The 25,269-nt window shown below is 54.7% G+C and overlaps 1 protein-coding gene across 3 annotated transcripts; it reads right to left on the bottom strand.

Moving 5' to 3' along the window:
* Positions 1-290: 290 nt before the first annotated feature.
* PPARA (peroxisome proliferator activated receptor alpha) lies at positions 291-23,350 on the bottom strand (the record flags this gene model as incomplete). 3 transcript variants are annotated; one of them, XM_081115045.1, is made up of 6 exons in its annotated part: positions 291-538; positions 2,276-2,723; positions 6,305-6,507; positions 8,060-8,198; positions 13,980-14,140; positions 23,143-23,350. In XM_081115045.1, 6 exons carry the CDS (start codon positions 23,348-23,350, stop codon positions 291-293), a joined length of 1,407 nt encoding a protein of 468 aa, XP_080971171.1. The 3 variants fall into 3 exon arrangements, with proteins under 3 accessions (XP_080971171.1, XP_080971172.1, XP_080971173.1); XM_081115046.1 differs by having other exon boundaries at positions 6,320-6,507; XM_081115047.1 differs by lacking the exons at positions 2,276-2,723; positions 6,305-6,507.
* Between the last annotated feature and the right edge of the window lie 1,919 nt (positions 23,351-25,269).

Below are 25,269 nucleotides of genomic sequence, written 5' to 3'. Positions count from 1 at the left end.
AAAAAGTGCGATTAGCTTTCCCAGTTACAAAGGAGCCAGCAGTCCGCGCGGGACTGGCAGGCAGCCCGCTGCTGTGAGGTCGGGGTGTTCAGTGGGCGTTGCGAGGGCGCTGTCAGGACATCGGATGGACTGATGCCCGGCAGGCTTCTCCCGCCGCCGCCGCTGCCCACTCCCGGCTACGGCGGGCGAGGCGGGGAGGCCGGCGGTGGGGACGGGTCCCGGGCCCAGGGCGCGGCGGGCCTCGCTCCCCTCTCCGCAGCTGCGGAGCGGCTCCTCCTGCGCTCGGGGCCTCAGTACATGTCGCGGTAGATCTCCTGCAGCAGCGGGTGCAGCGCGGCGTCCGCCTCGGTCCTCTTGATGACCTGCACCAGCTGCGCGTGCTCCGTGACCAGCTGCCGCAGGTCCGCCATCTTCTGCAGGAGCTTGGGGAAGAGGAAGGCGGCGTCGGGGTGGTTGCCCTGCAGGTGCAGCCGGAGCACGTGCACGATGCCCTCCTGCATCTTCTCGATCTGTCCCACGTGCAGGAGGCCCGGGCGATCTGTCCCCAAAGGAGAGAGAAAGGGCTGAGTTGATGGTCACCATGGCGACGCCCAAGACACCAGCTCCCTTCCTGCCAGGCCTTTCTCCCCGGAAGCGCCGGGCTTCAGACACTGTAGACCTGACCACAGGAGACCAGAGTGGGCCTGGCCAGTTTGGCTCAGCGGGTAGAGCGTCAGCCTGCGGACCCAAGGGTCCCGGGTTCGATTCCATTCAAGGGCACGCACCTCGGTTGCGAGCTCCTCCCCGGCCCGGGCCCTGGTCAGGGCTCCTGCAGGAGGCAACCAATCGATGTGTTTCTCTCGCAGCCATGTTTCTCTCTGTCTCTCCCTCTCTCTCCCACTCTCCCTAAAACCAATGGGAAAAGATCCTCGGGTGAGGATTCAAAACAAAACAAAACAACAACCAGAGGTTCAATGAAGCACAGGAAGAAACGACACGAGGCGTGAGGCCTGCGCGCAGCATGGCTGCTGCCAGAGGCGTTTCTGCCTAAACGTCGAGGGAGTTCACGCAGACAGGACGGTGAGGGGAGCGGGAGGAGCCAGGACAGCCGTTTATGACGTCACGCGCGCTGCCCCTCACCCTGCGCTGCGCCACGGCGGCTGCCCAGCAGGCACGGAGGGCGGTGCTGAGTCCTGGGCCCCGCGGTGACCCGTGGGACCGCCTGGTGCGGGTCCTCGTTGACTGAAACGTGGTGCGGCGCACGCCTGTCATCATGTGACGCACCACACGCTGCATGACATCACGACTGCCAGGCAGACCTGACATGCTACTGACGGGCTATGTGACGTGCTAATTACAAGCAGAACATATACCGGTATTCACATGTCATAACTGTAACCAGAGCACACATAACGGACAGCACGTATTGCCTGCCGGGAGCCGGTCCATCCTTGCTGTTTCAAGGGACCTGGCATATATAGCATACTGTTCTTAATATGTTTGCTCACCTTCTTGGCACTATGTGTTTTAACCAAGGTCACCTCTCTGAGAAAGGTTGTTTCCCCAGGTAGGGATTTTCCCCTGAAGTTAGGGAGGGAATAAAACCTCTTAACTAAGTGCCAGGCGGGTAATTAATCACTTTAACTACGAACAATCATGCTTAAGCTACATAATCTTTACTCCCTGGAATGGAGATAAGAAACGCCCTAACCTTTGGAATAGAGATTGATAGGATTGGAATCAACTGGTATAAATACAGATGTAACAAAACAGAACTTAGAAGACAGAACCTACACAGAACCTAGAGACAGAACCTAGCGAGAGAACATGGCAAAAGATCCTGGACTGAACCTGACTATAGAACATGGCAAGAGAACCTGGTGACTGAACCTGGCTGGAGAACCTGGACAGAACTTGGCTGGAGATCCTAAGCAGAACCTCTCTGGAGATCCAGACCAGAACTTGGCTGGAGATCCTGGCTGGAGATCCTGGCTAGGCTGCTGATCAACTGAACGCTGTCTCTGTGTCATTCCTTCTTCGCCGACTCCGTCCACACCCCCCTGGACCTGCTGGGGTTGGACCCCGGCAACGTATTCACGCACAATACATGGTGCTGTGTTGGTGTAACTCACTTGTTCCTGGTTGGTGGCAATATGGGGGCCCAGGCCCCCCCTTTTCCCCCCTCCAGTGCCCGCTCCACGATGGCACCACCCACACCCCGTCGGACCTACCGCTGCCCCCCCTCCCCCCAGGGGAGTCTGTGAGTGCCAGGGAGCAGGTGGCGCCGCTGACTCACCTCCACAGCAAATGATGGCCGCCACGAACAGGGCGATGTCGCTGTCGTCCAGCTCCAGGGCGTTGAACTTCATGGCGAAGTCGAACTTGGGCTCCATGATGTCGCAGAAGGGCTTGCGCAGGCTCTTGAGGAACTCGCGGGTGATGAAGCCGCTGCCGCAGGCCACCAGCATGCCGTCCTTGTTCATGACGGACGCCAGCATGGCGAAGATGGCCTCGTACACGCCGTACTTGAGCAGCGTGACCTGGTCGTTGAGGTCCAGGCCCGCGAAGCCGGGGATGGCCTTGGCGAACTCCGTGAGCTCCGTGACGGTCTCCACGGACGTGCACTGGCAGCAGTGGAAGATGCGCACCTCCGCCTCCTTGTTCTGGATGCCGTTGGCCACCAGCTTGGCCACCAGCGTCTTCTCGGCCATGCACAGCGTCTCCATGTCGTGGATGACGAAGGGCTGCCAAGGAAAGCAGGGCCCAGTCAGGCGACGGGCGACACCCGCCCTCCAGCCGTGCACCCCGATGGCCGGGAGAGCCGCGGCGGGGACAGGGCGCGGTCCTCAGCAGCAGGGTCAGTGGGACACGCGTCACCGCCTGACCCGGGGGGGAAGGGGGGGGCACTGCTCAGAAAGTGAGGTACGGATCTTGGCACGAAAGCTAACGGGACAGTATTGGCAAAGCGCTTTCACTGCGTTAGAGCCTTCTCCGGATCCTGACGGCTCCTGCAGCCGCCGGATACAGCCCTGCCCGGTGTTACCGCCCGTGGACTGCACAGAAGCGATCTGACGCCAAGAACACGCAACTCAGAAGGTCGGCGTTCGTGGGAAATAAGCAAACAAGCCCGTCAGAGCCCGGCTCTGGGGTAACGGGGAAGCGTGGGGGCCGACCCCTTCCTGCCCCTTCCCATCAGAGCCCCAACCCTGGACCAGCTGACCAGCCCCGTGGCACAGGCCACACGCCCCCCGGCCATTCCCTCCTGAACCCCCGGGGCCTGCCCTCTCTGAAGACCTGGCGGAGGTGCCGGCCGGCCTGGCTCCATGGCTGAGCGTCGCCCTGTGAGCCAGGAGGTCACAGTTCGATTCTGGTCAGGGCACAGGCCCGGGTTGTGGCTCGATCCCCAATGTGGGGCGTGCAGGAGGCAGCCGATCCATGGTTCTCTCTCATCATCGATGTTTCTTTCTCCCCCTCTCTTCCTCTCTGAAGTCGAGCAATATATATATTTATATGTTTTTAAAAAGCTAGAGCAACTGGAGCTAAAACACCTTGAAACGTGCCCAACTTCCACATTCGTGGTGAGACTGTTTAAAAAACCCGTGCAGCTGAGCCTTCCCTTCGGAACCTGCCCTTGACGCTCAGGTCTGAGTCCGCTCACGTCTGATGTCAGAGGTGGCCGTTCCCAACGCGTAAGCAGTCGTCAGGCCTGTGAGCAGCGCAGGGCAGACAGCGCCCGGCCCCCGACGGCGCCCCACCAAGACCCGCAGGCGCCCTGCCAAGACCCGCAGGCTGCCTCTGCTCACACCCCACGCCATCCTGTGTGTGTGACGATGTCACTTAGGACAAGCCAGCCCCAAAGGACAGTGAAATGGCATTTCCTGTGGAAAGCGAGGCAGCGCCATCTTTTCGGGAACATCTGTGAGTTGTGGCAGGATCGCTCTGGATGGAATTAGTTCATGACTTCTGGTTGGGTTTCACGACACATTTCTAGAGATGTTATAAAATATTAGGCCTGTTTTTCAATCCAGGGACCACTTAAGTCGCATGCGTATTCCCATCGAGCAGGAGGAAAGCGCAGTGTGGTGCCAGGCAGCCATCCGAGGGCCGCGCAGGTCCTGGGGTGCCAGGAGCGCCCCCCCCCCCCCCCAGCGCCCGCGATGTGGAGAATGATGGGAAACTCCTTCGTCAACTAGTTTCAGACCCGTTCTCAGCCACATGTCAAGAGGTAGTCCCCTTGCTTCACTTTTTATTTTTTTAAATTATTTTTTTCAACATATTTTTATTGATTTCAGAAAGGAAGTGAGAGGGAGATAGAGACATCGATGATGAGAATCATCGGTCAGCCGCCTCCTGCACGCCCCCCACTGGGGATCGAGCCCACAACCCGGGCCTGTGCCCTGACCTGAATCGAACAGGTGACCTCCACGGGTCAATGCTCAACACTGATGTCTCCTTCTCCCTCTCCCGATCCCCCACACCCGTCTCTCTCAAATCAGTAAAAACCTATTTTTTTAAAAGAGTAAAGATGACTTTTAAGTTTCCTTTAAGTTCTGAAAATCCCAGGGAGAAAGCGAAGATGTCAGAGACCTAAGACGACGTGAAGGAGATCAGGGCGTCGGTTCCTCTACCTCGGGCCGCACTCACTGGTCACCTCCAGGACGGAAATGCCAAGGGGAAAGGCTGCCCGGGTGGCTCAGCTGGTTCGGCTGCAGTTCAATCCCCGGTCAGGGCACCACAAGGCAACCGATGAATGCATGAATACGTGCTGCAACTCCTCTCTCTCTCTCTCTCTCTCTCTCTCTCTCTCTCTCTCTCTCTCTCCTCCTTCCCCCCCCCCCTCTCTAAAATCAATTTAAAAATTTTTAAAGGTTATTTGGCTTTAACCCTTGTGGCCCAGAGAGGGTCTAATTTGCAGGTGCCCCTGGCTGCCGGGCACGGCTGTGGCTTGTTTAACAGCTGCCTGAACCCTCCTCAATGCCTCAGCCCCTTTAAGGGGAGAGCCCATGGGAATTAAAAGGCTCCCTAAGAAGAGAGGTTTGGTTTGTTCATGAAAGCCAGAGCTTGGGAAATACTTTCCTTTCCTGTGACTGCAACTTCCAGCTTGTGATTCCCAAGGAGGCGGCTTCAAGTGACTCACGAGCACCCATGGGACCCGGGCCCCAGGTCCAAGGGAAAGGCCCACGTGGTCATCGCCAACCTCGCCGCCCCCTCTGAGGGCAGCTCGGAGGAGAGCTCTGCAGCGGAGGCGACCTGGTTGCGGAGGGGGCAGGGCAGCAGGAAGGGGGCTGGCAGGGGAGGCCGTGTGTGTGTGTGGGTGTGTGTGTGTGTGGGGGGGGGTGGTCCCCAGGGAACTCACAGGGGCTCCTGAGGAGGCAGAGGCCAGAACTGCCCACAACAGCCTGTCAGCACATGCCCTTCTCAGCTGGGAGCTGTGAGTGTGCCAATTACACACTCATTCTAAGAACGTGGTCGCTGGGAGCTGTGAGTGCGCCAATAACACACTCATTCTAAGAACGTGGTCACTGGGAGCTGTGAGTGCCCCAATTACACACTCATTCTAAGAACGTGGTCGCTGGGAGCTGTGAGTGCGCCAATTACACATTCATTCTAAGAACGTGGTCGCTGGGAGCTGTGAGTGCGCCAATTACACACTCATTCTAAGAACGTGGTCACTGGGAGCTGTGAGTGTGCCAATTACACATTCATTCTAAGAACGTGGTCGCTGGGAGCTGTGAGTGCGCCAATTACACATTCATTCTAAGAACGTGGTCGCTGGGAGCTGTGAGTGCGCCAATTACACACACATTCTAAGAACGTGGTCACTGGGAGCTGTGAGTGCCCCAATTACACACTCATTCTAAGAACGTGGTCGCTGGGAGCTGTGAGTGTGCCAATTACACCCTCATTCTAAGAATGTGGTCGCTGGGAGCTGTGAGTGCCCCAATTACACATTCATTCTAAGAACGTGGTCGCTGGGAGCTGTGGGTGTGCCAATTACACATTCATTCTAAGAACGTGGTCGCTGGGAGCTGTGAGTGTGCCAATTACACCCTCATTCTAAGAATGTGGTCGCTGGGAGCTGTGAGTGCGCCAATTACACACTCATTCTAAGAATGTGGTCGCTGGGAGCTTGCGGCAGATCAAAGCCAAGGACAGCGGGTGAGCGACACGTTAGCGTCTCTGACTGAAGCGTCCCCCTACCCTGGCTCCCAGGCCTCCGGGCAGATGGTTTCCCACCACCTAAGGCCTGTTTCCCGCCCTTCCGGCCACCCAGGCTGACACCGGCCAGGGGACCGCGGACGCGGAGACCGCAGCCGACACCCACCGGGTTGCTGCTGGCCTTGCCGGCGAGGATGCCCCGGGCCTTGGCCTTGTTCATGTTGAAGTTCCGCAGGTAGGCCTCGTAGATGCGCTTGGCCAGGGACTTGAGGTCCGCAGTTTCCGAATCGTCCACGTCGTGGTCACACGTAAGGATTTCTGCTTTCAGTTTCGCTTTTTCGGATCTTGGCATTCGTCCAAAACGGATTGCTGGGGGGGGGGGGGGATGAAATGACGAGGACAAACAGAAGTGAGCACGTGGCGAGAAGGAGGGCTGACCGCGGCACGGAACGTTCGCGCGGGAATTACACTCGGAATGGAAACTGACAGGGAAGGTCAGAGGCGCCTCTCAGCCCCACTCCACTTTCTGCTTTGGAGATGAAAGTGAAACTCAGGCTCCCCGGGTCCCGCCCCTTTTCAAAAGGTTAAAACAGCCCGGCCAGGGTGGCTCAGTGGTTGGACGTCAACCTGTGAACCAGGAGGTCACGGTTAGATTCCAGGTCGGGGCACATGCCTTGGGTTGTGCGCGTGCAGGAAGCAGCTGATCAACAATTCTCTCTCATCACTGATGTTTCTCTCTCCCTCTCCCTGAACTCTTTTCCTCTCTGAACTCACTAAAGTTATCTATTTTTTTAAAAATTTCAAGGTTAAAATAAAAGGCAACAGCATGAATTGTGGCTTTGGTAGGACGGGCTCACGGGTGCGTCATCGGTCTGTGATTAAGATGAAGCTGGGCCTGGGAGTGCGTTTATACCGCCCTTTTTCTTTTTCTAGAAGGCAGGCTGCAACTTCTATGAACTTATTATTTAATTTTTTTAATGTTTATATTGATTTCAGCGAGAGGAAGGGAGAGAGAGAGAGAATCATGGATCGGCAGCCTCCTGCACGCCCCCCACGGAATGGAGCCCGCAACCCGGGCCTGTGCCTGACTGGGAGTCGAACCCTGACCTCCTGGTTCATGGGTCCACGCTCAACCTCTGAGCACACTGGTAGGGCTGAACTCGTTATTGTAAATTCATTTTCACATAATAACTGGCATGTTCTACAATGAGGATAGGTTTTAATGCAATTAAACTCACAATGGAGCAGGATGCTGACGATGGCACACACTTCTTATGTGTGATAACTTCACGGCACTGCCTACCTCGGTGACTGACAGTCGGCTTAAAGTCTCACATCACCGAGTCTCAGCGTCTGACGCTTCTAACAGTGACGCCCGCGCTGGGCTGGCCGCAGCTACCTGAGGCGCTTCCTGTCTCCGGCATTCAGGGCTGCGGCACGACCCGGGCACTGTCCGGGCTGCGGCACGACCCGGGCACTGTCCGGGCTGCGGCACGACCCGGGCATTGTCTGGGCTGCGGCACAACCCGGGCATTGTCCGGGCTGCGGCACGACCCGGGCATTCACGGCTGTGGCACGACCCGGGCACTGTCCAGGCTGCAGCACGACCCGGGCACTGTCCAGGCTGCAGCACGACCTGGGCACTGTCCGGGCTGCGGCACGACCCGGGCACTGTCCGGGCTGCGGCACGACCCGGGCACTGTCCGGGCTGCGGCACGACCCGGGCACTGTCCGGGCTGCGGCACGACCCGGGCACTGTCCGGGCTGCGGCACGACCCGGGCACTGTCCGGGCTGCGGCAGGACCCGGGCATTCACGGCTGCGGCACGACCCGGGCATTCATGGCTGCGGCATGTGCTTTCCTTCCTCCGGAGCCCGGAGAGGGAGCGGCCGGGCTGAACGGCGACGGCTCCCTTACCTACCGTTATGGGACATCCCGACCGAAAGGCACTTGTGGAAGCGGCAGTACTGGCACTTGTTCCGGTTCTTCTTCTGGATCTTGCAGCTCCGGTCACACTTGTCGTACACCAGCTTCAGGCGGATGGTTCGCCGGAAGAACCCCTGCGGGAGGCGGGGACGTGAAGTGGACTCAAGGCTTCAGCCGCAACCTGTTCACGCGTTACCTCCTCCCTGTTCACGCGTTACCTCCTTCCTGTTCATGCGTTACCTCTTCCCTGTTCACGCGTTACCTCCTTCCTGTTCACGCGTTACCTCCTCCCTGTTCACGCGTTACCTCCTTCCTGTTCATGCGTTACCTCTTCCCTGTTCACGCGTTACCTCTTCCCTGTTCACGCGTTACCTCTTCCCTGTTCACGCGTTACCTCTTCCCTGTTCACGCGTTACCTCTTCCCTGTTCACGCGTTACCTCTTCCCTGTTCACGCGTTACCTCTTCCCTGTTCACGCGTTACCTCTTCCCTGTTCACGCGTTACCTCTTCCCTGTTCACGCGTTACCTCTTCCCTGTTCACGCGTTACCTCTTCCCTGTTCACGCGTTACCTCTTCCCTGTTCACGCGTTACCTCCTTCCTGTTCACGCGTTACCTCCTCCCTGTTCACGCGTTACCTCCTTCCTGTTCATGCGTTACCTCTTCCCTGTTCAAGCATTACCTCTCCCTGTTCACGCGTTACCTCCTTCCTGTTCACGCATTACCTCTCCCCCGTTCACGCATTACCTCCTTCCTGTTCACGCATTACCTCTCCCCCGTTCACCCATTACCTCCTTCCTGTTCACGCATTACCTCTCCCCCGTTCACGCATTACCTCCTTCCTGTTCACGCGTTACCTCTTCCCTGTTCACGCGTTACCTCTTCCCTGTTCACGCGTTACCTCCTTCCTGTTCACGCGTTACCTCTTCCCTGTTCACGCGTTACCTCTTCCCTGTTCACGCGTTACCTCCTTCCTGTTCACGCGTTACCTCCTTCCTGTTCATGCGTTACCTCTTCCCTGTTCAAGCATTACCTCTCCCTGTTCACGCGTTACCTCCTTCCTGTTCACGCATTACCTCTCCCCCGTTCACGCATTACCTCCTTCCTGTTCACGCATTACCTCTCCCCCGTTCACCCATTACCTCCTTCCTGTTCACGCATTACCTCTCCCCCGTTCACGCATTACCTCCTTCCTGTTCACGCGTTACCTCTTCCCTGTTCACGCGTTACCTCTTCCCTGTTCACGCGTTACCTCCTTCCTGTTCACGCGTTACCTCCTTCCTGTTCACGCGTTACCTCTTCCCTGTTCACGCATTACCTCCTTCCTGTTCACGCGTTACCTCTCCCCCGTTCACGCATTACCTCCTTCCTGTTCACGCGTTACCTCTTCCCTGTTCACGCGTTACCTCTTCCCTGTTCACGCGTTACCTCTTTCCTGTTCACGCGTTACCTCCTTCCTGTTCACGCGTTACCTCTTCCCTGTTCACGCATTACCTCTTCCCTGTTCACGCGTTACCTCCTTCCTGTTCACGCGTTACCTCCTTCCTGTTCACGCGTTACCTCCTTCCTGTTCACGCGTTACCTCCTCCCTGTTCACGCGTTACCTCCTCCCTGTTCACGCGTTACCTCCTCCCTGTTCACGCGTTACCTCCTTCCTGTTCACGCGTTACCTCTTCCCTGTTCACGCGTTACCTCCATCCTGTTCACGCATTACCTCTTCCCTGTTCACGCGTTACCTCCTTCCTGTTCACGCGTTGCCTCCTTCCTGTTCACGCGTTGCCTCCTTCCTGTTCACGCGTTGCCTCCTTCCTGTTCACGCGTTGCCTCCTTCCTGTTCACGCGTTGCCTCCTTCCTGTTCACGCGTTACCTCCATCCTGTTCACGCATTACCTCTTCCCTGTTCACGCATTACCTCTTCCTGTTCACACGTTACCTCCTTTCTGTTCACGCATTACCTCTCCCCCGTTCACGCATTACCTCCTTCCTGTTCACGCATTACCCTGTCACGCATTACCTCTTCCCTGTTCACGCATTACCTCCTTCCTGTTCACGCATTACCTCCTTCCTGTTCACGCATTACCTCTTCCCTGTTCACGCCTTACCTCCTTCCTGTTCACGCATTACCTCCTTCCTGTTCACGCATTACCTCTTCCCTGTTCACGCATTACCTCCTTCCTGTTCACGCATTACCTCCTTCCTGTTCACGCATTACCTCCTTCCTGTTCACGCATTACCTCTTCCCTGTTCACGCGTTACCTCCTTCCTGCTCACGCGTTACCTCCTTCCTGTTCACGCGTTACCTCCTTCCTGTTCACGCATTACCTCTTCCCTGTTCACGCCTTACCTCCTTCCTGTTCACACATTACCTCCTTCCTGTTCACGCATTACCTCTTCCCTGTTCACGCATTACCTCCTTCCTGTTCACGCATTACCTCCTTCCTGTTCACGCATTACCTCCTTCCTGTTCACGCATTACCTCTTCCCTGTTCACGCGTTACCTCCTTCCTGCTCACGCATTACCTCCTTCCTGTTCACGCGTTACCTCTCCCCTGTTCACGCGTTACCTCTCCCCTGTTCACGCGTTACCTCCTTCCTGTTCACGCGTTACCTCCTTCCCTGTTCACGCGTTACCTCCTTCCTGTTCACGCGTTACCTCTCCCCTGTTCACGCGTTACCTCCTTCCTGTTCACGCGTTACCTCCTTCCCTGTTCACGCGTTACCTCCTCCCTGTTCACGCGTTACCTCCTCCCTGTTCACGCGTTACCTCTTCCCTGTTCACGCATTACCTCTTCCCTGTTCACGCATTACCTCCTCCCTGTTCACGCGTTACCTCTTCCCTGTTCACGCGTTACCTCTCCCCTGTTCACAAGTTACCTCCTTCCTGTTCACGCATTACCTCCTTCCTGTTCACGCATTACCTCTTCCCTGTTCACGCATTACCTCCTTCCTGTTCACGCGTTACCTCCTTCCTGTTCACGCGTTACCTCTTCCCTGTTCACGCGTTACCTCTCCCCTGTTCACGCGTTACCTCCTTCCTGTTCATGCGTTACCTCCTTCCTGTTCACGCGTTATCTCCTTCCTGTTCACGCGTTACCTCCTTCCTGTTCACGCGTTACCTCCTTCCTGTTCACGCATTACCTCTTCCCTGTTCACGCGTTACCTCCTTCCTGTTCACGCGTTACCTCCTTCCTGTTCACGCGTTACCTCCTTCCTGTTCACCCGTTACCTCCTTCCTCTTCACGCATTACCTCCTTCCTGTTCACGCATTATCTCCTCCCTGTTCACGCGTTGCCTCCTCCCTGTTCACGCGTTACCTCTTCCCTGTTCACGCGTTACCTCCTCCCTGTTCACGCGTTACCTCTTCCCTGTTCACGCGTTACCTCCTTCCTGTTCACGCGTTACCTCCTTCCTGTTCACGCGTTACCTCCTTCCTGTTCACCCATTACCTCCTTCCTCTTCACGCATTACCTCCTTCCTGTTCACGCATTATCTCCTCCCTGTTCACGCGTTACCTCCTCCCTGTTCACGCGTTACCTCCTCCCTGTTCACGCGTTACCTCCTTCCTGTTCACGCGTTACCTCCTTCCTGTTCACGCATTACCTCCTTCCTGTTCACGCGTTACCTCCTTCCTGTTCACGCGTTACCTCCTCCCTGTTCACGCGTTACCTCCTCCCTGTTCACGCGTTACCTCCTTCCTGTTCACGCGTTACCTCTTCCCTGTTCACGCGTTACCTCCTTCCTGTTCACGCATTACCTCTTCCCTGTTCACGCGTTACCTCCTTCCTGTTCACGCGTTACCTCCTTCCTGTTCACGCGTTACCTCTTCCCTGTTCACGCGTTACCTCTCCCCTGTTCACGCGTTACCTCCTTCCTGTTCACGCGTTACCTCCTTCCTGTTCACGCGTTATCTCCTTCCTGTTCACGCGTTACCTCCTTCCTGTTCACGCATTACCTCCTTCCTGTTCACGCATTACCTCTTCCCTGTTCACGCATTACCTCCTTCCTGTTCACGCATTACCTCTTCCCTGTTCACGCGTTACCTCCTTCCTGTTCACGCGTTACCTCCTTCCTGTTCACGCGTTACCTCCTTCCTGTTCACCCATTACCTCCTTCCTCTTCACGCATTACCTCCTTCCTGTTCACGCATTATCTCCTTCCTGTTCACGCATTACCTCTTCCCTGTTCACGCATTACCTCCTTCCTGTTCACGCATTACCTCTTCCCTGTTCACGCATTACCTCCTTCCTGTTCACGCATTACCTCCTTCCTGTTCACGCATTACCTCCTCCCTGTTCACGCGTTACCTCCTTCCTGTTCACGCGTTACCTCCTTCCTGCTCACGCGTTACCTCCTTCCTGTTCACGCGTTACCTCCTTCCTGTTCATGCGTTACCTCCTTCCTGTTCACGCATTACCTCTTTTGGCATGAACTAAATTCAGAGACATAGTTCTGAAAAGTCTGATGTAATTGCGACTAGTTGAAAGTAATTTAAATATCATTACAGGTGAAAGTGGACTCCGGTGTAACCGACACTCAGACGACCAGCTCTGCTGTGCCTCACGGCGCGGAAGGCCGCCCTGACGTGTGCATGGAGTTGTAAAGGGACGCGCTGCCCTGGGAGCCGCAGGTGTCGGCCCGTGTCCTTCTTACTGTCACGCTGGAAAGCCACCGAAGGGCCAGGGACCCAGCGGGCAGAATGCCGGGGCGCGGCCTGACCTGCGGAGCCGCGGGCCTGCGTCACGTGTGTGGCGGGCTGGCTGAGCAGCCGGAGTCGTGGGGGGTCAGGAGCCGCTGGGGCGGGGCAGCACCGGGCCAGCTATTGCCAGGCGCCGTGGGCCACGGGGCAAGAAAGACGCGCAGGTCTCTGATCGCCATGGCACCCCTGCCCTCCCGCGTGCTGGTGAGGATGCGAGAGGCGGGGCCAAAGCTCCCAGCCTCGTATTCAGTGACGGGCCCCTGAACGGCGTACGTGCCTTTAGAGCACACGTCCCTGCGGCGTTTACAAGGCCAGTGGGGGCCTGCCCGGCTCTCCGAAGAGAGACATCCTGTTGCTTAGCTCCATTTCATATTGACTGCCTTCGGCACATCTGTTTCCGCAATGACAAACGTGTGTAAAATAAAAGGGCCCTCGCCGGTGTGGCTCAGTGGGTAGAGCGTCGACCTGTGGACCAAAGGGTCCCGGGTTCGATTCCGGTCAAGGTCATGTACCTTGGTTGCAGGCTCCTCCCCAGCCCAGGCCCTGGTCGGGATGCCTGCAGGAGGCGACAAATCAATGTGTTTCTCTCACATCGATGTTTCTCTTTGTCTCTCCCTCTCTCTTCCACTCTCTCTAAAATCAATGGGAAAATACCCTCAGGTGGGGATTAAACATCCTATATAATAAAAGGGTAATATGCAAATTGACCCTAACAGCAGAATGACTGAGAATGACTGGTCACTATGACACACACTGACCACCAGGGGGCAGATGCTCAATGCAGGAGCTGTCCCCTGGTGGTCAGTGCACTCCCACAAGGGGAGCTCTGCTCAGCCACAAGCCAGGCTGATGGCTACCAGTACAGCGGTGGTGGCGGGAGCCTATCCTGCCTCCTCAGCAGCGCTAAGGATGTCCGACTGCAGCTTAGGCCTGCTCCCCGCTGGCAAGTGGACATGCCCCGAGGGCTGCTGGGCTGCCAGAGGGATGTCTGACTGCCAGTTTGGGCCCGATCTTCCAGGGAGTGGGCCTAAGCCAGCAGGTGGACATCCTCTGAGGGGTCCCAGACTGCAAGAGGGCATAGGCCGAGCTGAGGGACACCCCCCGCCCCCCCAGAGTGCACAAATTTTTGTGCACCGGGCCTCTGGTAAGTAAATAAAATAAAATGAATCACATGTGGTCCCTGGAGCAGGCCGCCTGCTTGCTTCTCGGGGCCCCACGTACCTTGCAGCCTTCACACGCGTGAACCCCGTAATGGTAGCCCGAGGCTTTGTCCCCACAGATTCTGCATTCGATGTTGAGTGCTGTGCTGGAGGCCTCGTCAGCGCTGCCGGGGACCACAGGGTAAGACACCGACGAGGGGCTCGAAGCCGGGGAAAGCGTGTCTGCAGACAGACAGGAGACACTGGTGAATTTTCACAGCATCCCCCCCACCGTCTGTCTCCATCAACTTCATGAGGGTCTGATGTCACAGGGGAGGGGCTGAGTGAGGAGCGGCAGCTGTGGGCGGGGCTCCTGGCCTGAGGCGCCCTGTCCTGGGCTGTCCCACCCCCTCCTGTGCCCCTACGACTGCTATGCACTGGCATCGCCCACAGGCCCGCCCAGCTGCCCGGGTTCTGGACCCGCAGACCTGGCTGTCTGGCCGGTCCCTCCACCCACCGGCTCCCTGAGCCCCCGCCCCTGATGCATCCTACAGAACCCGTTACTCTGCCTGCTTCCTCCCAGCTCTTCTGCATTAACTCGGCAAACTGCACCAGGACGAAGCATAAAAATCACGTGGTGCCAAAAGCAGAACCCGGGAAAGGAAAAAACAAGTTGGACTCTTTTTTAAAATATATTTTTATTGATTTCAGAGAGGAAGGGAGAGCAAGAGAGAGAGACATCAGTGATGAGAGAGAATCATGGACTGGCTGCCTCCTGCACGCCCCCCAGTGGGGATCAAGCCCGCAACCTGGGCCTGTGCCCTGACTAGGAATCGAACCGTGACTCTTGGTTCACAGGTCGATGCTCAACCACTGAGCCGACAAGGCTAAGCTGCACTCTCTTCAAATTAAAACGCCTGCTCTGCAGAACACACCGTTAAGAAAATGAAAGACAGGCCACGGAGCAGGAGAAAACATCTGCAAAAGGTTCGTAACTCAAGTATGCAAAGAGACTTAACTGTCACAATAATAAAACTACCCAATTGCCCCGACCGGGTTGGCTCAGTGGATGGAGCGTCGGCCTGCAGACTGAAGGGTCCCAGGTTCGATTCCAGTCAAGGGCATGTACCTTGGTTGTGGGCACATCCCCAGTAGCGGGTGTGCAGGAGGCAGCTAATCGATGTTTCTCTCTCATCGATGTTTCTAACTCTCTATCCCTCTCCCTTCCTCTCTGTAAAAAATCAATAAAATATATTTAAAAACAAAACAAAACAAAAACAACTACCCAATTGAAAAATGGGCCAAGGTCTGAACGGACGCCCACTGGAGAAGGCGTACCGGCTGCAAGGGAGCATATGAAACGACGCGATGCGCCGTCGCCGGTCGCTGGGAAACGGCATGAACACGACAGTGAGACGTCACTACACGCCTATCAGGATGGCTAACTCCAAACCCTGCCACCACCGTGTGCAGGCACTGTGGAGGACAGGTCGCAGAATCCCACACGCGAGAGGAATTATGTTCCCAGAGATTCACCCGAGCCATCTGACAACGGACGTCCACGCAGAAAGCGAGCTCAAGCACCCAGTGCCCTCGGCAGGCGAGTGGGTGGAGAGGGAGCGGCCTGCGCGCTCCAGCCGGAAGTTCTGGCACAGGCCGGGCTGCAGGCCGGGGAGACGATCGTGGCTCGGTGGGGCCGGGCGGGCTGGGCTGAAGGCCAGGGGCACAGGGGCTCTTTGGCGGTAGGGAAGCCACTCGTATGAAAACGCGATAGTGGACGCACGAGGCTACGCCCTTGTCAAAATCCACACAACTTCACAGTAACGAGCGGTCCTTAATGTTGCAAATAAAGCAAGACTGATGCGGGAGGTCTGGGGAGCCCGATAAAAGGCAGCGTGCCCCCCCCTCCAAGAACCCCGCGGGGTTCCACAGGCACGGAACAAGCTCGCTGAGGGGGAGAGGCGCTGCCCTCGGAACCTGGGGAATGAGTGGGTCGGAGACTCAAGGCCGCAGCGCCAGGAGCACTGCACGCGAGCCGATGAGGCAGCCACGGGCTGGGCTGACACGTCTGAAACCGCCGCGCGCACACGTACTGGGAACGAACAATTGATGGAAGGAGTGTGGAGGGCGGAGCCGGGTTCCCGCTGCCGGAGCGGGGCGAGTAGGATGACAGAGGAGGAGGCCAGAATGCCCCGCGGAGATGGCGAGGCGCAGAGAGCAGATGTGCACAGATGCGATTGCTATGTCTCTGCTCTGTCGGCCGAGAGAGATGAAAAGAAGAGACCCAGGAGCAACCTGAGATGACCCGAGGGGACACCCCGGGGCTCCCAGGAGCTGGACACGGCGCTGGTCCCCCACTCACAGTGGGAAGCCTCAGAATTCATGGGCCGCTTGGCAAAGCGCTTTGCCTCAGTATCAGGCAAAATTACCTCTGGCGTCAAAACAAGGCCCGAAAGGATAAAACATTTTTCAAGCAATTGAACTGCATCCTAGAACAAAGCTCAAGAATACCTACAGGAAGACAGAAATATCCGTCACCAACACAATGTACGACATCCAAAAAAATGACAAAACACGCAAAGAAGCAGAAAATGTGACCCATGATAAGGAGAAAAATCAATGTGCTGAAACGGACCCAGGAATGACTCATACAGGTGATAGATTTTGTAGACAAGAGATTTTTTAAATGTCCAAGAAGCCAGATGAAAGACTGAACATGTTAGGTAGAGAGAGGGGTAAAAAAATATAAACCATGATATCATAATATCTGATATGAAAAATATATTGAATGGGATTGGGAGAAGATTAGATAGGACAGAAGGAAGATCAGTAAACTCAAAGACATTGCAAAACAAACTATCCAAAACGAAACATAGATTAAAATAAGACCGGGGGAGAAGAAGGAGGAGGAGGAGGAGGAGAAGAAAGAACATAGTTTCATCTGTGAAATCTATCAAGCATCCCAATATATAAAAAGCCAGGGGCCGTCACAACCGAAACAACTGGACCGATGACTGAACAGCAGGCTGAGTGGGGCGACCAGGCCAGCAGGAGGGGCAGTTGGGGGCAATCAGACTGGCAGGCAGAGACAGTTAGGGGTGATCAGGTTGGCAGGGGAGGCAGTTAGGGGCCATCAGGCAGGCAGGCGGATGAGCAGTTAGGAGCCAGTGGTCCGGATTGTGAGAGGGATGTCCCGGATTGGAGAGGGTGCAGGCTGGGCTGAGGGGGCCTCTAGTTTAAAAAATAAAATCAATTCTACAGAAATACATCCAAAAAAACAGAAGAGGAGGGAATACTCCCTAACTCACCCCTGAGGCCAGCATTAATCTAATGCCAACACCAGACAAAGGCTACAAGGAGAGAAAATAGAACCAATACACTTCGTGTACATGGATGCAAAGGTTCCTAAAACGTTAGCAAGTACATGAAGAGGGTACTACATGAAGACCAAGTAGGATTCACCCCGGAAACGCAAGGTTGTCTTAACCTGTGAAAATCGAACAGTGTAATTCACTAAATGCACAAACGAAGAAGGAAAAACAATTCGATCCTCTCACTTGATGCAGGAAAAGTATCGGGAAAAATCCAACATCCATTCTTCATAAAAACTCACAGAGAACTAGCATCAGAAGGGAACCTCCTCAGCTGATGAAGAACAGTTGTAAGAAACTATTGCTAACATCATGCTTAGTGGCAAGAGACGGAATGAATGGATGCTTTCCCTCTGAGATCGGGAGCAAGGCGGGGATGTTTCAAGTCCATCCAACGTTGTACTGGAGGTTCTAACCAGTGTCATAAGACAAGGAAAATAAATAAAGGCGTCCAGCTAGAAAAGGAAGAAGGAAAACGGTCTTCATGTGCAGATGACACAATTACCTGTGTAGAAGACCCCAAAGAATGCATATAAAACCACTAGAACGGATTATCCGTTCAACAAGAGCGTGGGATAAAGATCAACGGCAAATCAACTGTACCTTTATCAACAGCAACAAATGATCAGAAATTGAAATTTGAAAAGTATTTACAACTGCATCAAAAAAACATGAGACGCCTAGCCATACATCTGACAAGAAATGCGAAAGCCCCCGACACGAGAAACTACAAAACATTGCTGCGGGCAGTTAAAGACCTAAAGTAAGTGGAGAAATCAAGTCTTGGCTCAGAAGACCCAGCATTCTTTTTTTTTTTTTTTAAACTTTAAAAAAAAAATTATTTTTTATTTATTTCTTAAAGTATTACAAAGGGTATTACATATGTGTCCATTTTATCCCCCCGCCCTAGACAGTCCCCTAGCCTCCCCTATCCCCCAGTGTCTTATGTCCATTGGTTATGCTTATATGCATGCATACAAGTCCTTTAGTTGATCTCTTACCCCCTTACCTCCTGCCCCCCAACCCTTCCCGGCCTTCCCGCTGCAGTTTGACAATCTGTTTGAGGCAGCTCTGCCTCTGTATCTATTATTGTTCAAAAGTTTATAATGGTCTCTATTATCCATGAATGAGTGAGATCATGTGGTATTTTTCCTTCATTGACTGGCTTATTTCACTTAGCATAATGCTCTCCAGTTCCATCCATGACGTTGCAAATGGTAAGAGTTCCTTCCTTTTTACAGCAGCATAGTATTCCATCGTGTAGATGTACCACAGTTTTCTAATCCAGTCATCTACTGATGGGCACTTAGGCTGTTTCCAGATCTTAGCTATGGTGAATTGTGCTGCTATGAATATAGGGGTGCATATATCCTTTCTGATTGGTGTTTCTGGTTTCTTGGGATATATTCCTAGAAGTGGGATCACAGGGTCAAATGGGAGTTCCATTTTCAGTTTTTTGAGGAAACTCCATACTGTCTTCCATAGTGGCTGCACCAGTCTGCATTCCCACCAGCAGTGCACAAGTGTTCCTTTTTCTCCACATCCTCTCCAGCACTTGTCGTTTGTTGATTTGTTGATGATAGCCAGTCTGACAGGTGTGAGATGGTACCTCATTGTTGTTTTGATTTGCATCTCTCGGATGATTAGTGACTTTGAGCATGTTTTCATATGTCTCTTGGCTTTCTGAATGTCCTCTTTTGAAAGGTGTCTATTTAGGTCCTTTGCCCATTTTTTGATTGGATTGTTTATCTTCCTTTTGTTAAGTTGTATGAGTTCCCTATAAATTTTGGAGATTAGGCCCTTATCAGATATGACATTGGCAAATATGTTTTCCCACATAGTGGGTTTTCTCATTGTTTTGTTGATGGTTTCTTTTGCTGTGCAGAAGCTTTTTATTTTGATGTAGTCCCATTTGTTCATTTTTTCTTTAGTTTCAAGTGCCCTAGGAGCTGTATCAGTGAAGAAATTGCTTCGGCATATGTCTGAGATTTTGTTGCCTTTGGATTCTTCTAGAATTTTTATGGTTTCCTGTCGTACATTTAAGTCCTTTAACCATTTTGAGTTTATTTTTGTGTATGGTGTAAGTTGGAGGTCTAGTTTCATTTTCTTGCATATATCTGTCCAATTTTCCCAACACCATTTATTGAAGAGACTATCTTCGCTCCATTGTATGTTCTTGCCTCCTTTGTCAAATATTAATTGAGCATATTGGTTCGGGCCGATTTCTGGGCTCTCTATTCTATTCCATTGATCTATATGCCTATTCTTGTGCCAGTATCAGGCAGTTTTGAGAACAGTGGCTTTGTAATACAACTTGATATCTGGTATTGAGATCCCACCTACTTTGTTCTTTTTCAGGATTGCTGCAGCTATTCGGGGTCTTTTTTTATTCCAGATGAATTTTTGGAGAGTTCATTCTAGGTCTGTGAAATATGCCGTTGGTATTTTAATGGGAAGTGCGTTGAATTTATAGATTGCTTTGGGTAGTATGGACATTTTAATGATGTTGATTCTACCAATCCATGAACACGGTATGTTCTTCCATCTGTTTATGTCTTCCTCTATCTCTTTTTTCAACGTCCTGTAGTTTTCTGAGTAAAGGTCTTTTACCTCTTTAGTTAAGTTTATTCCTAGGTAGCTTAATTTTTTTGGTGCGATGGTAAACGGGATTGTTTTTATAATCTCTCTTTCTGAAAGTTCACTATTGGTGTATAGAAATGCCTCAGATTTCTTGGGGTTAATTTTGTATCCTGCTATATTGCCAAATTCATGTATTAAGTCTAGTAGCTTTTTGATGGAGTCTCTAGGGTTTTGTATGTATAATATCATGTTGTCTGCAAATAAGGACAGTTTTACTTCCTCTTTTCCAATTTGGATGCCTTTTATTTCTTCTTCTTGCCGAATTGCAATGGCTAACACTTCCAGTACTATGTTGAACAGGAGTGGTGAGAGGGGGCATCCCTGTCTTGTTCCTGTTCTTAGGGGAAACGGTGTTAGTTTTTGTCCATTGAGTATGATGTTGGCTGTGGGCCTGTCATATATGGCTTTTATTATGTTGAGGTATGATCTTTCTACTCCCACCTTGCTGAGAGTTTTTATCAAAAATGGGTGTTGAATTTTGTCAAATGGTTTTTCTGCATCAATTGATATGACCATGTGGTTTTTTTCTTTCAATTTGTTTATGTGATGTATCACGTTTATTGATTTGCGGATATTGTACCATCCTTGCATCCCTGGGATAAATCCTACTTGGTCATGGTGTATGATCTTTCTGATGTACTGCTGGATCCGATTTGCTAAGATTTTGTTGAGGATTTTGGCATCTATGTTCATGAGGGATATTGGCCTATAATTTTCTTTCATTGTGTTGTCTTTACCTGGTTTTGGTATTAGGGTGATGCTGGCTTCATAGAATGAGCTTGGAAGTGTTCCTTCCTCTTGAATTTTTTGTAGTAGTCTGAGGAGGATAGGTTTTAGTTCTTCCTTGAATGTTTGGTAAAACTCCCCTGTGAAGCCGTCTGGTCCTGGGCTTTTGTTTGCTGGAAGCTTTTTGATGACTGCTTCAATTTCTTCCATACTTATTGGCCTGTTGAGATTTTTAGATTCTTCCTGATTGAGTTTTGGAATGTTGTATTTTTCTAGGAATTTGTCCATTTCCTCCAGGTTGTCTAGTTTGTTGGAGTAGAGCTGTCCATAGTATTTTTTAACAATCATTTGTATTTCTGGACCCAGCATTCTTAAGGTGTCCATCCTCCTCCCCGCAGCGATCGCCGGGTTCAACGCCACCCCAATCAAAGCCTCCGCAGGCTGCTTTGGGAGAAACGGACACACTGATTCTAGAGTTAATACGGGAATGGAAAGGGCCCAGGATCCTCAAACGTTTTCAGGAGAGAAGAATCAAGCTGGAGGACTTCTGCTCCCCGACCTCGGGAACCTGTGGTACTGGTGTCAAATGAGACGCACGCATCCATGGAACGGAACAGAGGGTCCAGAAATAGAGCCACACCTATGGGCGGCCGGTGCTGGACAAAGGTGCCAAGGTCACCGAGGGGAGGCGCTGGAACAATGACAGATGCAAGAGAAAGGAGAGGAAAGAGCGTAGATCAGATACAAGAACGAGCCCCGAGTCTCACACGCCAGCGCAACCCTAAAAACGCAGACTTCCGGACGCGGCTGTGGGTCAGACACGGGTTCCTCGGGTCTGACGCAGAGCAGGTCCGTGAGGAACACAGCTCTGGTCGGCGGACGTGGTCCCATCCAGGGCGTCAGGCTCCTGGAAAGACCCCGATAAGACAAGCCCAGACTTGGAGGGAAAAGGTCTAAATCCCGCAGCTAATGAGAGTACTCAGACCCTGAATATGCCCGCAGCAGCCAGAGCAGGAAGACAGCTCAGCCTGAACACGGGCTGAGATCTGAACAGAAGCTTCGCCAAAGGAGATGCAAGGCAGGTACGTGAACGAGAAGATTCTCCCCCCACCCCTGCTCCTGTTCCTGGCTGCCCCCGCCCCTCGCCCCTCGCAGCCCCACAGACCCTCCTGCCGCTCCTGTCAGCAGCGTCTGCCCCCAGTGCCCAGGGGAGCTGGAGGGGGGTGGGGGGGGGCGTTCAGAGCACGCACTCCCCACCGCCATCTGCACGCAGGTCTTCCCCGCGAATAGCACTTCCCGCCGTGTAAGGTCACGGAAACCACCTTCCAGGAGCGGGAATGAGCGAGAAGAGAAGACCGTCGGGGAGCGTGCTCCAGGCCAAGAACTCAGCAGAGGAGCCGGGGAGGGAAAGGGCCTGAGACCTTCTCCAGACGTGGCCACGGAGACCCTTCTCACGACTCCCCCAGGCCCCGTGTCCCCCTCTCAGGCGGGAACCGCACCCAGACCCGTTCCCAGCCACAGCTGCCGCTCCTCCGAGTCCACCTGCTCCGGTCCCCACCCAAGACCACCTCCGCCCCGTGCGGAAAGCCCCGTGCCAGCCCAGCCCCGACGGCCCCTCAAACCAGCAGCTGCTCACAGCACGTGCTGGGGCGGCCTCGCCGCTGCCTACGGAACGAGGCGTTTGCCCAGGTCCCTGCCTGCAAACACGCAGGCCACCGGACAGACCCGAGTTCTACTTCTATTGTGGTTGTTAGTCCTCAGCCAAGGATGGAGGGCATTTTTCCACTGATTTTTAGAAAGAGTGGAAGGGAAGGGGAGGGGAGGGGGGAGGGAGGGAGGGAGGGAGAAAGAGAGAGAGGAAGAGAGAGAGAGAGAGAGATCCATGTGACAAAGACACACTGATTGACAGCCTCCTGCACACGCCCAGACCAGGGATGGGGATTAAATGTGCAACCCAGGCATGTGCCCTTGACCGGGAATTGAGCCCCTGACTCCTCAGCCCGCAGGGCACACTCTAACCACTGAGTCATGCTGGCGGGGGGCCTTGTTGCTCTTAACGCAGGAAGCAGGAGCTGGCTCATGTACCCATCCAGGTTTAAAAAGGAGCAGCCCAGCTGGTGTGGCTCAGTGGTGAGCGTCGACCTAGAAACTGGGAGGTCACAGTTCGATTCCCTGTCAGGGCACGTGCCCGGGTTGCGGGCTCGATCCCCAGCGGGGGGCGTGCAGGAGGCAGCCGGTCCATGATTCTCTCTCATCATTGATGTCTCTCTCTCTCGCTCTCCCTTCCTCTCTGAAATCAATAAAAATATTTTTTTTTTTGAAAAGGAGCCATTTTTATCACACTAGGGGCGTCTGTGCTCAGGGAATGCAAGAGGGGCAAAAGCACGGCTACAGTCGTCGCATGAAAGATGTCACTGTCGTGGCAGGAGATGCGCCCCCCGCCCAGCCCCCCGCTAAAGGCACCTTTTCTCGGCGGAGAAACAGGCGCTCCCGGAGCCACACACTCACCCGTGATGACGGAGCCCTCGGACCCGGGGCCGCTGCCTAAGTACTGGTAGTCGGTGAAGCTGAAGCTTCCGGAGCTGTCCTCGCCGAGGGACTGGGACATGTCCTGGATGCTGCCCATTTCCTGCAGGAACTCTTCCGAGAGCGGGCTCTCCAGGTCGTCGGCCTCGAGGGGGAAGAGGGAGCAGATCGGGCTCTCGGTGTCCACCATCCTGCCCGGCGGCGCCGACCCGCTGCGAGGAGCTGAAGGAGAGAGAAGCGGCCGGTGAGACGGACCCGAGGGACGCTTGCCAAGGGAGACCCCTGGACCCAGATCCACACACGGACGGGCGGACCACCTTGCCTCTGCTCCAGCCTTTTTTTAAAAATGTTTTTATTGATTTTTTTAGAGAGAGAGGAAGGGAGAGGGAGAGAAAGATAGAAACATCAGTGATGAGAGAGACTCATGGATCAGCTGCCTCCTGAACGCCCCACACTGGGGACCGAGCCCGCCACCCGGGCTGTGCCCCGACCAGGAATCAAACCATAGCCTCCCGGTTCACAGGCCGACGCTCCACCATGAGCCGCGCCGGCCGGTGGAACTGGACTTTCTGGCACTGTTTCTGGAAAAGCTCTCCCAGCTTCGTAAAGGGCTGTGGGGGGCGGGGCGGGGGGAGCGGGGGGGAGCTGGGCTGTGTCTCACTTGGGTCCCGGCTTGAGTCTTGACAAGCCAAGAAAATGAAAATCTTTAAACACAAAATGTTTAAGGCACCTTTGCCAACCGGCCGGGAAGCAGTCATTCATCACTAGTCACGCCGCGTGCTGAGCGCAAGCCGCGGATCTGAGGCAAAGTCCCTGCTCTCCGGGAACACAGACGGCGAGCAAATAAACACAGACGTGGACGGCAGGTCGGAGGGACACGGTGACGCAGGAGGGCGGACGGGAAACAGACTCCGGTCCACACGGGCGTCCGGGGGCGGCCGCCGATGGGGACAGCGAGAGCTGCAGGAAGGCGGGGTGAGCTGTGGAGGGGTCGGGGGACAGTGTCCCAGGAAATCGACAGCCAGTGCCAAGGTCCAGGGGGGAAGCAGCGGGTCGGAGCCTGCTGGACACAGGCAGGCCAGCGGGCTGAGGCTGAGGCTGGGGCCCGGGGACAGCGGGAGGGACAGGCAGGCGGTCAGCACAGCATGACAGGCCCTCCGGCACCCTCGGTCAGTCACGTGGGCACGCCCAAGAAATGCTTGAGCAGCAACAGACACGTCAGAGTTTAGAAAAATCCAAGTAGGTGAGTCCCCAACAAAGCCAGACAGGTTCAACTCACAAGCGAAAGGACGTTCTCCGTGGGCACTGCCAGGGCTGAGCAGTGTCCCCCGATCCACGCGCTGGGGTCCAGCCCGGCCCCAGACCGTGGCCGGACTTGGAGGCAAGGAGGCGGCGGCGAGATTAAAGGTCTTCCACGTAGACCCCGACTGATCTGGCCGGTGTGCTTAGAAGAGGGGATCGGACTCACAGAGACCCCGGGGATGCGGGCGGGCAGCGAGGTCGCCGCCTGCAAGCCACAGAGAGGCCTCCGGAGACACCAGGCTGCTGACTCTCGGGTCTCGGACTTCGGGCCTCCGGCCGTGAAGAAGGCGCTGCCCGCTGCCCGAGCCGCCGGCCCCGTGGTCCTGTTGTGGTGCCGAGCGGAGGAGCACGGGGACAAAGTCGAACAGCATGTCTCCCGGGCCGGCCGGCCAGCCTCTGCTCAAACACTGAAGCCACGCCCTGCGCCCTCCAGACCGACGGCCCATCACCTCGGCACCTCTGGCCCGCGCACCTGTCTCCAGCCGGACCTCGCCAGCGCCCCCGCCCCCTGTGCCCACGACGACCAGCGGCCCTGGCCGGGGACGCCCGGACCTCGCCGGCTCCACCCACCTCTGCGCCCTCGCAGCGTCCAGCGCGGACACTTGTCCAGCCGGGAGCGTCAGAGCACCAGGGGCTGGTCTTTGACTAACGGGACAGTGTGAGGCTCCCGGCCGCTGCATCTCGGGAGTTCGGGTGTTCTGAGTTCTCATCATTTCACTTTCAATTGCGTATTTTTAAAAAAATGTATTTTATTGATTTTTTTTTTTACAGAGAGGAAGGGAGAGGAATAGAGAGTTAGAAACATCG

Source organism: Myotis nattereri (genome assembly GCF_964212035.1).
Source record: "Myotis nattereri genome assembly, chromosome: 2".
NCBI lineage: Eukaryota > Metazoa > Chordata > Mammalia > Chiroptera > Vespertilionidae > Myotis > Myotis nattereri.
This window is presented reverse-complemented; position numbering and strand designations above follow the sequence as displayed.